Source organism: Periophthalmus magnuspinnatus, chromosome 4 (assembly GCF_009829125.3).
Source record: "Periophthalmus magnuspinnatus isolate fPerMag1 chromosome 4, fPerMag1.2.pri, whole genome shotgun sequence".
NCBI classification, from domain to species: Eukaryota; Metazoa; Chordata; class Actinopteri; order Gobiiformes; family Gobiidae; genus Periophthalmus; species Periophthalmus magnuspinnatus.
The window spans coordinates 31584554-31601228 of record NC_047129.1 but is presented as its reverse complement, the minus strand read 5'-3'; the positions used below and the strand labels follow the sequence as shown (position 1 = coordinate 31601228).

Sequence of the window (16675 nt, the reverse complement as noted above, 5' to 3'; positions counted from 1 at the left end):
AAGGAGGTGGAGCAGCTTCGCATGGAGAGGCTGCAGATTGACGAGCAGTTGCGTCAGATCACCCAGGGCCACCGCTCGTCTTCAGACAGGGGAGCCTATAACGCAGAGGGCAGCGCCGGCTCTTCTGGTACCAACCGCCCCTACAACGTGAGGGGCCGCAGGGGCAGGGGGCACAGCTACAGCACTGGATACGGTCAGTACACATCTGCGCACGTGGGGTAATGGGGCAGGTTTTTATACGTGTTTTTCTAACGTTAAATATAAAATGTGAGCAGCTTTTAGAGACACAAGATGAGCATACACCGAGATATGGATATAATTTATGACATCGTGGATCATTTTGTTAGAATTTGCACATTTTAAATCGCAACATTCATCTAAAATGACTTAATATAAGAAACAAGTCCGCCACGTCTGTGTGTAACCCGCACGTCCTAAGTCTTTTATCGAGGACGCCACTTCCTGTTGCTGCAGGCCGCTCTGCCTTTAAGTTTAAGTCCCCTCTTTCGCTCCTCGCTGTGACGTGCTCAGGTCGGCGTCTTGGACAAAACGGGATTTCCGCACTAAAACATTTTCTTATTCCGAACTCTCCACTTCTCAACGGTCACGGGTTTTTTTGCCTGGACTACAACAAGAAATGGCGAGCTACCCAGATATGCGGTAGGACAAACAAACTGACTCCTCCTACTGCTGATTTTTTTTTTTCCCCCTTGGAATCTATTTGTATAATTTTCTTTTTTTTGAACTCGGGCATTGAAATCATACCACGGATGTTGAACTAGTGCACCTACCAACAATACACATTCACTGTATTACTGTCTTGGTTATTTATCATTTTTTTACATTTCAATACATTTTTGCTTTAAAATTTCAATATTAGTTGTTTGTTTTATTCACACCCCAGGCTCCAATAAGAACCAGCCTTCTGATGCTGCCCGTCGTAATCGTACTTTACTTACCGTGGTCGCAGTCAAACCCCGAGCCTACACGCGTTGCATCTGCGTTAGAAAACTGCAGCGTCCAACAGGAGCTGACGTCACCGTGAACGTCGTCACAACAAAGACGCGTAGCTGTCGGCCGCTCCTATGGATAGCTGCGCGTCGCATTATCGAGTACCAAAATGACTACGCAGTGTTGCCAAATCCTACGTGAATCATTGGTTAAGACATTAAATTGAAGAACAAAGTTGGTACAGAGCGGTGGGCGTGTGCTGGTGGAGGTGAAAACGGGGATAGATTGGCAAAACGGCGTCTTGAAAATAAGCGATTAAAGATTACGTCTGTGTAATCCCTCAGTCGTCCAGGTATCATCCATAATAAAAGAAAAATATGAAATCTGTCAACCTGGATAAAAAGTCAAATCTGTCAAATTTCGATAAAAAGTTGTTTGAGTGAAGGTGTTCTGCTGCTCATCCAAGCCGTTTCGATGGATTAAAGATGCTCAAACATGCACGAATCACTCCAAATTGTACTTCGAGAGGGTAAATGTGAAGAGGAAACAACTACAACATGGTTAAAAGCTCTGAAAAGTCGATTTTGCAGAATAGGTTTAAGAAAATAAGCATTCAGAGGGCTGTAGCGTCCAGTTTGACCTCTGCTCGCCGTGTGTAGTCTGAGCAGGTGGTCAGTCTGTCCCAGGGCAAGTATGACCACAGACGTTAGCACCACCTCCGAATGAGACTGAGGAGTGAATGAATAATGCGTCCCGTACCAAAATATGACTCGAACAGCACTACCTTAAACACTGCTCCCCCAAAGTGTTTGTTCGTTTTGGAAGGTGAATTTAAATTGTCCACGTAGACCTGTCACAATGGCAAAAGTTTATTTGTACAGCACAATTCAAAGTGCTTTACAGAATAAGAACGACATTAAAATCACACAAATAAAACATAAATAATCACAAATAATCATCATAAAATTTACATTAAAACAGAAGAGTGCAGGATAAAAACCTTTCAGTCGTATGCACAGCTGAGCAGAACAGTTTTGAGTCTGGATTTAAACATTGTCAAAGTAGAGGTCTGTCTCACATCTTCAGGAAGAATGTTCCAAGTTTTAGCTGCATAAAACTTAAACGCTGATTCCCCATGTTTAGTCCTGACTCTGGGCACCAGCAGGAGGCCGGTCCCTGAAGTCCTCAGAGTGTGAGATGGTTCATATGACACTAACATTTCAGAGATGTACTTTGGACCTAGGCCATGGAGAGACTTACACAAGCAGAGCTGCTTTAAAGTCTATTCTCTGAGCTACAGGAGCCAGTGCAGAGACCTGAGCACAGGACTTATGTGTGAAGTACTTCCTGGTTCTAGTCCTGACCCGAGCAGCAGTGTTCTGGATGTTCTGGATGTTCTGGATGTTCTGGATGTTCTGGATGTTCTGTTCTGTGTTAAGGCTCGTTTGGAGAGTCCAGTGAGCAGGACGTTACAGTCGTCTAATCTACTGGACACAAATGCAGGACAAGTCTCTCTAAGTCTGGTTTTGACAGTTTACCTTTTAGATTTAGATTTTTGACATGTTTTTTAGATGATAAAAAGCTGCAGATGTTACTGATTTGATGTGGCTGTTAAAGTTCAAGTCTGAGTCCATTATTACCTCCAGATTTCTCGCCTGATTTGAAGGTTTTAGAGAGACTGGAGGTGATGCTGACACTTTCTCTTTGTTTCTGTGGGCCAAAGACTCTGACTTGAGTCTTGTCTGAGTTTATGTGGAGAAAGTTGTTTTTCCTCCACACACTGATCTGTTGATGCAGTGAGTGAATCCACTGGTCCATATTCACCTGCTGCAGTGAGACATAGATCTGAGTGTCATCTGCAGAGTTGTGGTAGGACACATTATTGTGATAGGACAAAATAAATACTATATTGATTTAGCGTTCAATATATGTTGAATGGAACAATATTTTCTTAGTACTAGTCAGAAAGTTTTTGTTATTTTTCCTGTTATATTTTTAGATTAGATTTGATCTGTGGAGGGTTGAATAAATAACTTTTATGACCCATTATAGACACAAACTGACTACCAAAGTGTCTCCTATTTATGTATTTCTGTTTGTTTTTTAGCCATATCGTACATTTAGAATTCTTTTTTGAGGATAATTCTACTTCAGGGTTATTGTGGCATAAATTAGTTTCAATATTATCCTTTATCGTCTATATTTTCTTTAACAAAATATCACACTTCAGAATTTGTTATCGTGACAGCCCTATGTCTACGTACTCCCGTTCCTCTTATGCAGTGTGTTTGTTTATTTGTTTGTTTGTTATAGGCACGAACTCGGAGCAGTCCAACGCCTCAGAGACCGATTCAGAACGCAAAGATGAACTCAGCGACTGGTCCCTAGCTGGAGAGGATCAGGACAGGTCTGTGACTGGAGAAAACTATTGTGCTAAATACATGTACACCAGGGATAGGACCGTAGACTGTATATATATATAAACGGACATAGCTAACCTGCTAGCCGTCACGTTCTAAATAGGAAGTGATCATGGGCTCATTTCCAGCTCCATTCTGGCTCCAATTCACTTTACATTGAAAAATCGTCACCCCTCTCTCTGTAACCGCTGCCGCCAGGTCCGTCGCTTTGGTTTTAAAATGTTGATCCTGGCGTTTTTATTTCAATATTGTGTCTGTAAATCAAAGATATAAACATTAAAAACAGACAAATCGGGCTCCTTCTTCCCTTGACGTCGCTCCTGCTTAGCGTTAGCAACAGGTTTGATTGACAGTGTCGCTAAGCGCACGCTCCCTGCTAAACCAACGGTGTGAGCGGGAAGAGGCGTTACTTTCAACAGCCTCGCTCCTGATTGGCCCTTCGGTTGCTATGTTACTCACAAATGATTATTTAGTAGTCGACTGGTCAACGATTATTTCTGTTGTAAAATTGTACACGTTCTGAACCAAGTAAAGGTTGAAATATGGCGACTGAAGGCTGGAGAATGTTTACGGCTGTGTGTAAGTTTTAATGAATGTTTTCTTTCTGAACAGGGAGCGGGAGAGGGGCCCACGTCCACAGAGGGACAGTCGCAGGAGGCCTGGACCGGGCCGAGGGAGAGGAGGACCTGGAGGGAGGGGCAGAGGACGAGGAGGATACAGTAACACATCTGGTACTGTCAGGTTTACAACAGTATAGACTGGAGACTGGAGTTTTATTAAGTAAAAGTACAGATACCAGGCCAAAAAATACTCAGTTTAAAGTAAAAGTATCAAAGGAAAATTCTAGTTGGGTAAAAGTATAGATAACAGGGCAAAAAAACACTCAATTAGAAGTATCACATGAAAAAATCTACTGAAGTAAAAGTATTAAAGTTTACAAATGTACTTAAAGCTTTAAAAGTAAAATAATTTTTCACAGATTTTGAGTTCTAACACAGCTTCAAATGTTTCGATTTTCATAAGATTTGTGCTGAATTTTGTTCAACCGAAACTATTTAAATGATAATTTTTCTTGCTGTTTTTATTTTTAGATTTTTGTTTTGCTCAAAAAATTATGAATGTGTTAAAAATAAACCCTCAACCTTTTCAATAGGTCTCAAACAATAATAAAAAATACTTTTACTTTTCAATCCTGTTCAAAAATAAAATGTAGCGGAGTAGAAAGTACAGATACTGCTCTCAAATGTAGTGAAAAGTAAAAAGTATCCATGGCAAAATGTATAAATGGATGCTAAACATGACAACAATGCAAGTACACAATATTATAGTGTGTATTTTTGTCCTTTTTTTCGATTATCCATGTAGTTAATGTGTAATATGAACAACAAGATCCAACATTTATTCATTTATCATTCATTTATTTCTGTAGGATTCAACAGCGAAGCTTTATAAGGCAAAATAAATCAAATTGGGACAAAGTTACTGTTAGTTACTGAGCAATATATTTCTAGGGCTGAACGATTTGAAGAAAAAAATATATTTGTGATTTTTTTTTGACAAGCATTGAGATTAGATTAGCGATTTATGTTTTAATTACAGGACTGTGTTCAAAGTTCACAACTTGTCCAGAAGAATTGACAAAAAACTGAAGTATGAACTGAAAAAGTCATACCAAAACCACATTTCAGAACATGTTTGTGCAGATTTAAACTACAGGGTAAACAGTTTTTATGCAGAATAAGACAGGAGACTTTGCAGCCTATTTGCTATTTGTGATTTCGATTCATCTTGAAGCTCTAATCTTTTCACTTATTTACTATTTTCTGACGTTTTTTAGGCTACCGAGACCATGACGCTAACCACGCGTACGGCTCTATGGAAGCCAACACTGAGACCGACCAGACAGCCGACACCGACGCCAGCGATTCCAACCTGTCCGCCAACCGCCGCCGCCGCTCCCGGAGACGCAGGACCGACGAGGACGCCACGCTCATGGACGGGATGAGCGAGTCCGACAACGCATCTGTCAGCGAGAATGGAATTGGTACGTTTTTAAGGAACAGAGAACAGAGAAATGATAAGACGTGGAATTGAGAACTGAGAATCTAAAGGGCGTGCACGGGCAAAGTCGAGTTATGTACAGAAAACAACAGCTTTTGAGTTGATCTCTGATTTAAAAATATAATAATAATAATAATTAATAGGCCTGTCACAATAACGCATTTTGAGGGTGTATTGCTGAATAAAATATAGACGATAAATGATAATATTGAAACTAATTTATGCCACAATCCATGTAAAATGTTTCAAATTTTGTATCGGTCCCTCTGAAATCCATAAACAGCCAAGTGAAATCCAAGGTGGGCGATTTGTCTTGCCCAATGACACAAAAACAGTTGGAGCACGGATCGAGCCACCAGTCTTGAAACGTGCAGGTGGAGTGTACGCCGCCTGCTTGTGATTTCTTGTGATGTTATTGTTTGCCTGGAATGTTCCACACTACAGTATTAAATGTGTTCTTCTCCATGGAGACTCTATTGTGACACCACCAGGCCAAGTTTCAGATTTGTCAGATCTGTGGAGAGGTGACCCCCACGTAGGAATGCACTTTTCAAAGTACTTTTTAGCTATGAAAAACAATGATCTATCCATTTATCGATCTGTCCATTTATCTGTCTGTCTACTTATCTATCTGTCTATCTCAATGTCTTTGTCTATCTCTCGCTATCGCTCTGTCTCTCTGTCTATATCTCTGTCCATCTCTCCCTGTCTCTCTATTGCTCTGTCTGTCTATCCGTCCGTCTGTCTGTCTCTATCTCTCTCTATCTCTGTCTGTCTATCTCTCTGTCTCTGTCTCTCTTTATCTCTCTGTCTCTCTATGTCTCTGTCTCTTTCTATCGCTCTGTTTGTCTCTCTGTCTATCCATCCGTCCGTCTTTCTGTCTCTGTATCTCTCTCTATCTCTCCCTTTAATCTCTGTCTCTCTGTCTATCTCTCTGTCTGTCTCTATCTCTGTCTATCTCTCTGTCTCCCTTTATCTCTCTGTTTCTCTCTATCTCTCTGTCTATTTCTCTCTGTCCATCTCCCTGTCTCTCTGTCTATCACTCTGTTTATCTCTGTCTGTCCAACCATCCGTCTTTCTGCCTGTCTCTCTATCTCTCTCTCTGTCTCTCTCTCTGTCTGTCTCTATCTCTCTGTCGCTCTCTCTGTCGCTCTCTCTGTCTTTCTCTGTCTCTCTCTCTGTCTCTCTCTCTCTGTCTCTCTCTCTGTCTCTCTCTCTCTGTCTCTCTCTCTGTCTCTCTCTCTGTCTCTGTCTATCTCTATCTATCTCACTGTCTGATTTAATCAATTACGGGCAAGTTTAATGCTATACCGTGGGATATTTCAGTCTAAGTAAATGAAGACAAGCAGATGGTGGACCCCCCCAACCAGAAAAGTTCCTTAGTGCACCTTTAAGTTAAGTGTACATCTGTAGTATAATAGTTTGCTCTTCCAACAGAACAATAGTAACTCAGCACTTTGTTTTTTTCTCTCATTTAAAGTCACTTATTTTATTTTATTTTTTATTTTTTTGACCGTGTATAAATAACATTTTACAAACACAGAGCCACATTCAAAAGCACAAAGTGATAGTTTTGATTCTGGTAAAATCTCCAGATGAGTCCGAAGCCAAACCTCAGCGCCGTAACCGCAGTCGCCGTCGCCGTGTGCGTTACCCGGAGGAGAGGCAGCCAGGTAACCATGGTAACGCCCCGGAACAAAGCCGTGTGCATAAACATACTAAACCCAACTGTTAACCCGCTTTAATGAGTGCTTTTTTCTAACCTGTGTGTGAATTACAATAATATCTAAGTGTTCATCTGACGGAGAACAGACGGGAACTGCTTGACACTGATCTGCTCAATGTTTCGGAGTTTTATTTGAAATTTGTGATTAGGGCCGGAGCGATATGACGACAAAAATATAACCCTGATCTGATCCATGTGACGACACGCTGCCACAAAAATAAACAGCTCTGTGATTGTGAGCCGCTATTGTAGCCACAGCTGCCCTGGGACAGACTGACTGAAGCGTGGCTGCCAAACTGCGGCATCAGCCTTTCCAACCATCACCAACTCTCTCTCTCTGTGTCTCTCTGTCTCTGTCTTTCTGTCTCTCTCTCTCTCTGTCTCTCTCTTTCTGTGTCTCTGTCTCTCTCTCTGTTTATCTCTCTCTCTGTCTGTCTCTCTCTCTCTGTCTGTCTCTGTTTATCTCTCTCTCTCTGTCTCTCTCTCTGTCTGTCTCTCTCTCTCTGTGTCTCTCTGCCTCTCTCTCTCTCTTTCTCTCTCTCTCTGTCTCTCTCTCTGCCTCTCTCTGTCTTTCTCTCTGTCTCTCTATGTCTATCTCTCTGTCTCTCTCTCTCTCTGTCTCTCTCCGTCTATCTCTCTGTCTCTCTCTCCGTCTATCTCTCTGTCTCTCTCTCTGTGTCTCTCTGTCTCTCTCTCTGTCTATCTCTCTGTGTCTCTCTGTCTATCTCTCTCTCTGTGTCTCTCTGTCTCTCTCTCTCTCTCTGTCTCTCTCTCTGTCTATCTCTCTCTCTCTCTCTGTCTCTCTGTCTCTCTCTGTGTCTCACTCTCTCTCTCTCTGTCTCTGAAGCGTGTCTGCCAAACTGTGACATCATCCTTTCCAACCATCACCAACTATAGACATGGAACGATGTTAAAATTTGGTGTCACGATTATTATGGCCAAAATAATTGCGATTAACGATAATTACCAAAGCTGCAGACAGTTTAAAAATGCTCTGAATATGAATAATTTTAATTTTAATAATATGAATAAGTTCCATATTGTTATAGTATTGTACTTTGTCATAAGTGAAAACAAGAAAAGAGTAGGTTTTTTTAGCACTTTCTGGTGACATAAAGGCGATTATCTTGGTTGGCGATTTTCACGATGTATTGTATTGTCGATGCTTTTTATCACGATAAACGATATTATTGCTTATCGTCCCATCTGTTCCACCAACAAACACACACACACACCACTTTTACGCAAGGAAATGTGGGTGAAGTGCCTTGCTTAAGCACACAACAACCACTTTCACCACTAGCGCCCCCCTGTGGCACTTGATATTTCCAGCGGTCTCCCGTCCACGATCAAATCAGACGTGTTGACATATCGCTCCACCTCTAAGAATGACATTTGGTGTTTATATGCCTCAGATTTAAACGTTTTACCCCTTGAAAAAAGAACAAAAAACCAAACGTATCGATTGTGTTTCGACAGTGACGGTGGCAGACTACATATCCAGAGCTGAATCTCAAAGCCGACAGCTGCCGAAAAAGGACTCCAAGAAGAACAAGGAAGTGGTGAGTATCAGGAACATCTGAACCACTTTTAGTACATCACAAATAATCAACTGTGCATTTTAAACCCTGCTTTACAATCCCACATCAAGCTATTATTGTCACGCTAATGAAACGTCTGACTAGATTTTGATACCGAGGATAAGTCTCTCGTTACTGATCCCACAATGTGACATATTTTAGACTGGAATTATCAATACAACGTGACGGGACTGTATTTAAAGGTCCTATACTACGCAAAATTGACTCTTGTGAGCTTTAAGTTATGTTATAATGCTGTTACCTCATCAAAAACTCTGCTCCGTTCCACCTCGTGACATCATGAAGTGGTAGTTTTCAAGTTACCAGCTCCTTTTGCCTTCAGTTCAGTCGAGATAAGCGGCAATTCCAGAGCGGAAATGATCCAGACGATTCTAGAAATGAAGGTGTGTGGAGTTTAAAAACGCAGCGGAGCACTTCCTGTTTTACCACATGATGACATCACAATGTAGAACAGAGTGTTTTCTTGTTTGGTCTGTGTGTTAAACGTGCGTGAATGAAACAAAACACAACTCCAGATCTGTTTTTGAGGAGGAAACATTATAAAATAGATCATAAAATAGCGTGATATGAGCTCTTTAATATGACCATGTGCTGTTATTCTACTTCTGATCTAAACCAAGGAGTAAAGGTCCAATTAGTCAGTTTTCCCAGAATCAGAACCTGCTCAAATGAGTATCTAGTTTTGCTACGAGTGTTAGTATTGATCAGTATTATCTGTATGTATTGCTTCTTTTGACAGCACTAATTCTTACTAATGCAAACTTCATAAAAGCTACTGTCATTGGCTTTGATCCATAGTCACATTTTTATACAGCGCTTTTTCCACCTTCAAGTCACTCAGCGTTTTACATAAAGGCACCGCTCACACACACATTTATAGAGGGGTTAAGTGTCTTGCCCAAGGACATAACAACAGTATTAATCTGTGGGACCTGGGATCGCACCGACAACCTGTGGGGCAGTGGATCCGACCGGTCAACCAGTGATGTTTAAGTCGAGGGAAATATGTACCGTAAATTTCTGACTATAGAGCGCACCTCAATAAGCCGCACCAGCTAAATTTGAAAAGAAAAAGAAATTTTGCACATATATAAGCCACACCTGAATATAAGCTGCAGGTTTTCATATCGTAACGTGAGATATTTACACAGAAAGACAGTACACGGACACGTTTTTTTTTAAACTGTGCCTGAAAATTGGCACTGACACGACATCAACACGAGATGAACACACCTGCAGGTTTAGAAAATAAAACTGCACCAACATGGGCCATCTGCTTTTATTCCCTCTGAAAACTTTTGTCGTCTTTTTACATTGACCAAGTTGGATTCATTGATGCCGAGCTCACGTGCAGTGGCTCTATTTCCTTCTTTAATGGTCAAACTTTCGTGCAGTTGCTCTATTTCCTTCTTTAATGGTCAAACTTACGTGCAGTGGCTCCATTTCCTTCTTTAATGGTCAAACTTACGTGCAGTGGCTCTATTTCCTTCTTTAATGGTCAAACTTACGTGCAGTGGCTCTATTTCCTTCTTCCTGTGTTTTCCATGATGAGGCTGTTGCACGATGTGCAAAATTACCATTCAAAATCAAAACTAGTGAATTCTTCAGAGCATAATCTTTCCCCACGTCTGTCTCACTTTTACGTTTACAGCTAGAGAGCGCCCCCCGGTGGCCGTTATCCAGTAAAATTCTATAAATAAGCCACAGGGTTCAAAGCGTGAGGAAAAAGTCGCGGCTTATAGTCTGAAATTTACGGTAAATATGTATATATGTTCGGTGCGGCTTATATATGTACAAAACTGATTTTCTTTTCAAATTTAGCTGGTGCGGCTTATATTCAGGTGCGCTCTATAGTCCGAAATTTACGGTATTATTTTATTTTATTCAGCACTCTTCTGTTTTAATGGTAATTTTATGATGATTATTTATGTTTTGATTTGGATTACCTTGTGTACGAATTGTGCTGTACAAATAAACTTTCCTTGCCTACCGTATTTTCTGGAGTATAAGTCGCACCAGCCAAAAAAATGCATAATAATGAAGAAAAAAACATATATAAGTTGCTCTGGACTGTATAGCGCTGCTTCCTCTTCTATGTGGCTGTCATCAGACTCAGCGGAATATGATTTTCTTTTAGTGCGCAGTCGTCAGTGCGACAATAACGAGGATGTGAAATGATATATTTTAATAATTTCACATATAAGACGCATCTGAGTATAAGTCGCACCCCCGGACAGACTATGACAAAAAGTGCGACTTATATTCCGGAAAATACGATACTCGATATGAAAACTAGATTACCAATTACCACTAATGAAACAAAATGAACTCCTGTTGTGTTTGTTGTACCAGGTGGAGCCGATAGCCGAGCACAGCCCTCCGTCTGCCGCAGCCACGGCCAACGGCTCCAACGACTCCAACGGCTCCAACGGCAGCGGCTCCAAACCACAGCGGTCGCCATCAGAAACGCAGGGCTCGGTCTCCCACAAAGGCGACGCCACCCAAACAGTGCTCAACGGCGTGTCGTAGTTTAAACACAAAGAGGTTTTCAAATATTTCTAAGGCTCCCGACGGCCTGCAAGCATTTAATTTCAAGCACTGTTCTTTGAAACCTGGTCTACTGCTACTCTTTACACATAAACAGTGTGTCCAGTTTTTCATTTTAATACAATTTGTACAATGTTTCTTATAGTTCTTCCTGTATGAGCTTGCCAAAGACAGTTAGATACACTTCACTGTCCTCGTCAGCCCCTCTTCAGCTCAGGGAGAGGATTGGCTGAGCACAGATATTGGAGATAGACAGGGATTACTGCTGATCTAAAACTGTGGTAACCGAAATAGTAGCAGGGTTTAAAAAGTAAGACATGTATCTACCTTAAACTAATCTAAATGCTTCCCCGATACTTCTGTGCTCCCGATGTTCGTCAATAATTTCTTTTCCCACACCGAGCTTCAGTCAGCATTTGTGCCTTGAGTCGTTTTAACATGAAATCCTTCCGTTTTTTAGTCTGATTTGGCCCATAATTGGCTTTTTCCAACCAATGAAATATATAAATTAATATCAGTTACTAATCAGATGTGATATAGTGAAAAAATAATCAGTTTAAAGATGCATTATGTAACTTTTCTAGTGAAGATTCTGCATTTTATTGTTTCTTTTGCGATGTTACTGCTTTAACCGTATGGCATTAAACGTATCTAAGTTGTGTTTATTCATTTACAAGTATTATATTACACATAAAAAACATACATTCTTACAGTAAGTGCGCTCGCCTCTCCGCAGATCTGACTCAGCTCTACGTTTCCATGGAGATGTTGCTGCTTTGACGTATCTCTCCATCAACATATCTATCTTGCTTTTTTTCAGCTACAAGTATTATATTAGTTTACAAAAGATTACATTAATAAACATACATTCTTACAGTGAGGGTGCTCGCCTTTCCACAGATCTGACCTGGCTCTGAGTTTCCATGGAGATGTTACCGCTTTAACCGTATGGCATTAAACATATCTATCTTGCGTTTAATCAGTAAGTAAGTATTATATTCCAAAAAAACCAACTGAAACATTAAAAAAGGTCTTTCAATTCTTAATGTGAGTTTGCTCGCCTCTCTGCAGATCTGACTCGGCTCTGAGTTTCCATGGAGATGTTACTGCTTTGACAGATAACACTTTTTTATTTGTATTTTACTGACACAAAAACCCTAAAATATATTTTTCTACGTGACATAAACTGAACGATACAAAGTCGATATAATGAATAAATTTCGTCACGCCGCTTTGCTCCAATCAAAACGTTTAGAATGTTTAATCGCCACGGCGACAGTGCTCATTCTTCGCTGAAATCCATAGCGAGCCTCTTGTGAAAATCCAACGGTGACGCAAAACATCGATTAAAAAAATATTATTTATCATGACAGACAAAAGCGATAACATCTCCACAGAAACACACAAGCGCCAGAACCCCACTGGAAATGTCACGTATTGCATCTTTAATCGTTAATATATTAAAAAAACAAAAAAAATAAACAAGCTTGCGTTATTTTCTCCCTGACGTGCTCGGTTTGTAACTTTGTAGAATCAGTTACGAAACATGAAGTTTGTTTTAGAAATTAACCACGAAACTACAATAAAAAAACAAAAAAACGTAACATTTCTCTTCACAAAGTGCAAATTTAGTGATTTTTAGTTGAAAAAATAGCTGGTTACCTTGGTTACCTGAAGTTTACACTCTGCTCTGGCGCCTTTTTCTAACACACAGAATGTAATTGGGTTTATTGTGTCTGAAAAGTCCAGTTTTGCTTTATTATAAATGTGCTGAGGAATTTGAATTTAGCTGCGTTTATTTTATTTTTTTCTCTCATTTCAATATGCAACCACTTAAGTCGTAGAACACAGCGTAGAACATAGACGACATGTAAACTTTGCACTGATGTAACTGTGTGTTTCCGGTTCATTTTTAGCCTCTGGATTCGACCGCTCACTGTTCAGTCCTGGACAACGATGTAGCGTCACCGTGGTTTTCCTGTAAAAAACAAAAAACAAATCCAAATTCAAACATCTGAACGTTATTCTGTTCTCGAAGGGACATTTTGGCTTTTCCGATGGGGTTTCATGAGGAAGTAGACGACTATTATAGACTTAAAGAAGCACTGTGTAACTTTTCTGGTTTGGTTTCTGGTTTAAGGCTTTAATAGCAAAAATCTAAATCGTGAAATCAGTTGAAATCAAGATTATTTCAAACTATTTCAGAATAAATATCATTTATTTCTAATGTTTTACGACAGTTTGTAGACATTTTGTAGATTAGAAATTGGCTTTGCTCCAGATTTGGAATCGAAAATGCTTTTTTTTTCTCGATTCCAACATTTTTGTAATAATGTAATAAGCCTTACCGTCAGCTTTTGTCCAAGAAGATGTTACTACTTTACCTGAAATGTTCCACAATATAGCATTAAATGTATTCAATAACAGGTGTTTTTGTTGCTAAAGAAATACATTGAAAAACATGCGTGATTCTGGGAGCGGGGTCGCCTCTTCTCCACAGATCTGACCTGTAACTTGTAACTTGTAACTTGAAATGACAACTGCGTAGCCTTAGCATCAGCGTGTGTCCATGATGATGTTACTGTTAGCCTGGAATGTTCCACAGTATAGCATTAAACTCACCAAACATATCTTGCATTTATTCAATAACAGCTGTTTTTGTTGCTAAAAACCTGCGCCTTTCCACAGATCTGACCTGTAACTGAACCTTGTGCCCAAACTCGCTTGACTCTTTAGTGGTAGATGAGTCTAACGCCATACTGCGGAATATTCTAGGACATCTCCACGACGACAAGCAAGCATCAAACGCACCAAACATCTTGCATTTAGCCAATAACAGGTGTTTTTGCTGCTAAAAACCTGCGCCTTTCCACAGATCTTACCTGTAAATGAACCTAGTGTCCAAACTCACTTGACTCTTTAGTGGTAGAAAAGTCCAACGCCATACTGCGGAACATTCTAGACCAAGCACTAACATCTCCATGGCGACAAGCGAGCATTAAACTCACCAAACGTATCTTGTATTTAGTCAATAACGGGCGACTGCGAGCGGGATCGCCCCTCCACAGACCTGACCTGTAACTGAACCCTTTCGAGGTAGACAAAACGCCATACCGTGGAACATTGTGAGCACAAAGCACTAACATCTCCATGGCGACGAGCAACCGCTAGAAAAGTCACACAGTGTACCTTTAACATTGTCCTGCTGTAAATATAGCAAGAAGTTGTGGTCTCGTATTTCTTGGGGTCGTTAAGTCCTTTCAAAAAACCCTCTTCAAAAAACAAAACAAATTGTCCCTAAACTCGCCAAAAAAAGGTCAGAATTTAATATCGAAAAAAATTCACGAAGCTGTACGAAAAGTGTTGAAATGTCCCTGGAAACGGTAGCCCCAGGACGACGCCACTTTCCAGGTTCTTCCATAAAACGAAACTGGTCACGACTGTCCCGCTGCGGATGGAGGTTTATTTGGGTTATTTATTTTAAGAGAATGTACAGTATTTAAACGTAAAAAAAGACAAGGAAAAAGTCTTGATATTAAAACAGGCATTACTGGATTCTTTCGGAGGCAATTTGGACTACTGAGAGTTGTGTCTGTAGTGTTTTCGTTGGCTCAACTACAGTATGTTTTATAAGGATTGTTCTGGTTGGTTGATGTGCAATATGTTTTGTATGGGTAGTTCTTAAATAAACTTGATTTTCCATGTGGATCTTCACAGAGTCCTCATCTGTCTCTTTTATTTTTACATTTAGGTAAGACTCCTGTTTTCAAGCTTGACTAGAAAAGGAACAATTTTGAATTATTCTGTTTCAGACATGACCACATTATACAGACGGGGACAGCAAAAAGGAATATTTGTTTTAAAATGTAGGTTTTTGTTGGAATAAAGTGAGTTCTTGGGTCTGTTCAATAACATTTACTTTCTAAAATCTGAAAACCACCAATACAGGAATTTGAGAATTTTAGACTAGGAGCGTTTATAAAAGGTAAAAACATCCATCCATTTTCTTCCACTTATCCGGGGCCGGGTTGCGGTGGCAGCAGTCTAAGCAGGGACTCCCAAACTTCCCTCACCCCAGACACGTCCTCCAGCTCCTCCGGTGGGACCCCAAGGCGTTCCCAGGCCAGCCGAGAGACATAGTCCCTCCAGCGTGTCCTGGGTCTTCCCCGGGGCCTCCTCCCGGTGGGACATGCCCAGAACACCTCCCTAGGGAGGCGTCCAGGAGGCATCCTGAGCAGATGCCCGAGCCACCTCAACTGGTTCCTCTCAACGTGTAGGAGCAGCGGCTCTACTCCGAGCTCCTCCCGTGTGACCGAGCTCCTCACCCTATCCCTAAGGGTGCGCCCGGCCACCCTGCGGAGGAAACCCATTTCAGCCGCTTGTATCCGCGATCTTGTCCTTTCGGTCATTACCCAGAGCTCATGACCATAGGTGAGGGTAGGAACGTAGATTGACCGGTAAATCGAGAGCTTCGCCTTCCGGCTCAGCTCCTTCTTTACCACAACGGACCGATACAGCGACCGCATCACTGCAGACGCTGCACCGATCCGCCTGTCAATCTCACGCTCCATCCTTCCCTCACTCGTGAACAAGACCCCACGATACTTGAACTCCTCCACTTGGGGCAGAGACTCACCACCCACCCGGAGAGAGCAAACCACCTTTTTCCGGTAGAGAACCACGGCCTCGGATTTGGAGGAGCTGATCCAACTCACCACCAGGTGGTGATCAGTTGACAGCTCAGCCCCTCTCTTCACCCAAGTGTCCAAGACACGCGGTCGGAGGTCAGATGACACAACAACAAAGTCGATCATCGACCTCCGACCTAGAGTGTCCTGGTGCCACGTGCACCGATGGACACCCTTGTGCTCGAACATGGTGTTTGTTATGGACAAACTGTGACTAGCACAGAAGTCCAATAACAAAACACCGCTCGGGTTCAGATCGGGGAGGCCGTTCTTCCCAATCACGCCCCTCCAAGTGTCACTGTCGTTACCCACATGGGTGTTGAAGTCCCCCAGGAGAGTCCCCGGTCGTTGCACTGTCTAGTACCCCTCCCAGGGACTCCAAGATGGGGCCGGGTTCTCTGCACTGCTGCTTGGCCCGTAGGCCGACACAACAGTGAGAGACCTGTCCCCGACCCGAAGGCGCAGGGACGCCACCCTCTCGTTCACCGGAGTGAACCCCAACACGAAGCGGCTGAGCTGTGAGGCCGACTATATCTAGTCGGTAACGCTCAACCTCCCGCACAAGCTCCGGTTCCTTCCCCCCCAGCGAGGTGACATTCCATGTCCCCAGAGCCAGTCTCCATGTCCAGAGATCTGGTCGTTGAGGCCCTCGCCTTCGACTGCCGCCCAGATCTTCATGCA

At 41.8% G+C, this 16675-nt stretch overlaps 1 protein-coding gene and 1 long non-coding RNA gene across 3 annotated transcripts in view; both read left to right on the top strand.

Annotated features, from left to right (window-relative positions):
• The window catches only part of fxr1 (FMR1 autosomal homolog 1), a 36678-nt gene extending 21658 nt beyond the window's left edge, over positions 1 to 15020 (top strand). The window contains exons 12-18 of one of the 2 annotated variants that reach the window (XM_033965767.2): positions 4 to 193; positions 3265 to 3358; positions 3984 to 4102; positions 5209 to 5415; positions 7028 to 7105; positions 8638 to 8720; positions 11112 to 15020. In XM_033965767.2, the coding sequence (XP_033821658.1) occupies positions 4 to 193; positions 3265 to 3358; positions 3984 to 4102; positions 5209 to 5415; positions 7028 to 7105; positions 8638 to 8720; positions 11112 to 11288 (948 nt within the window). In that variant the 3' untranslated portion in view covers positions 11289 to 15020. The remainder of the gene's footprint in view (positions 1 to 3; positions 194 to 3264; positions 3359 to 3983; positions 4103 to 5208; positions 5416 to 7027; positions 7106 to 8637; positions 8721 to 11111) is intronic. The other variant, XM_033965769.2, reaches the window with a different exon arrangement.
• The window catches only part of LOC129456214 (uncharacterized), a 508652-nt gene that overhangs the window by 96402 nt on the left and 395575 nt on the right, over positions 1 to 16675 (top strand). The gene's annotated exons all lie outside the window — the stretch shown is intronic.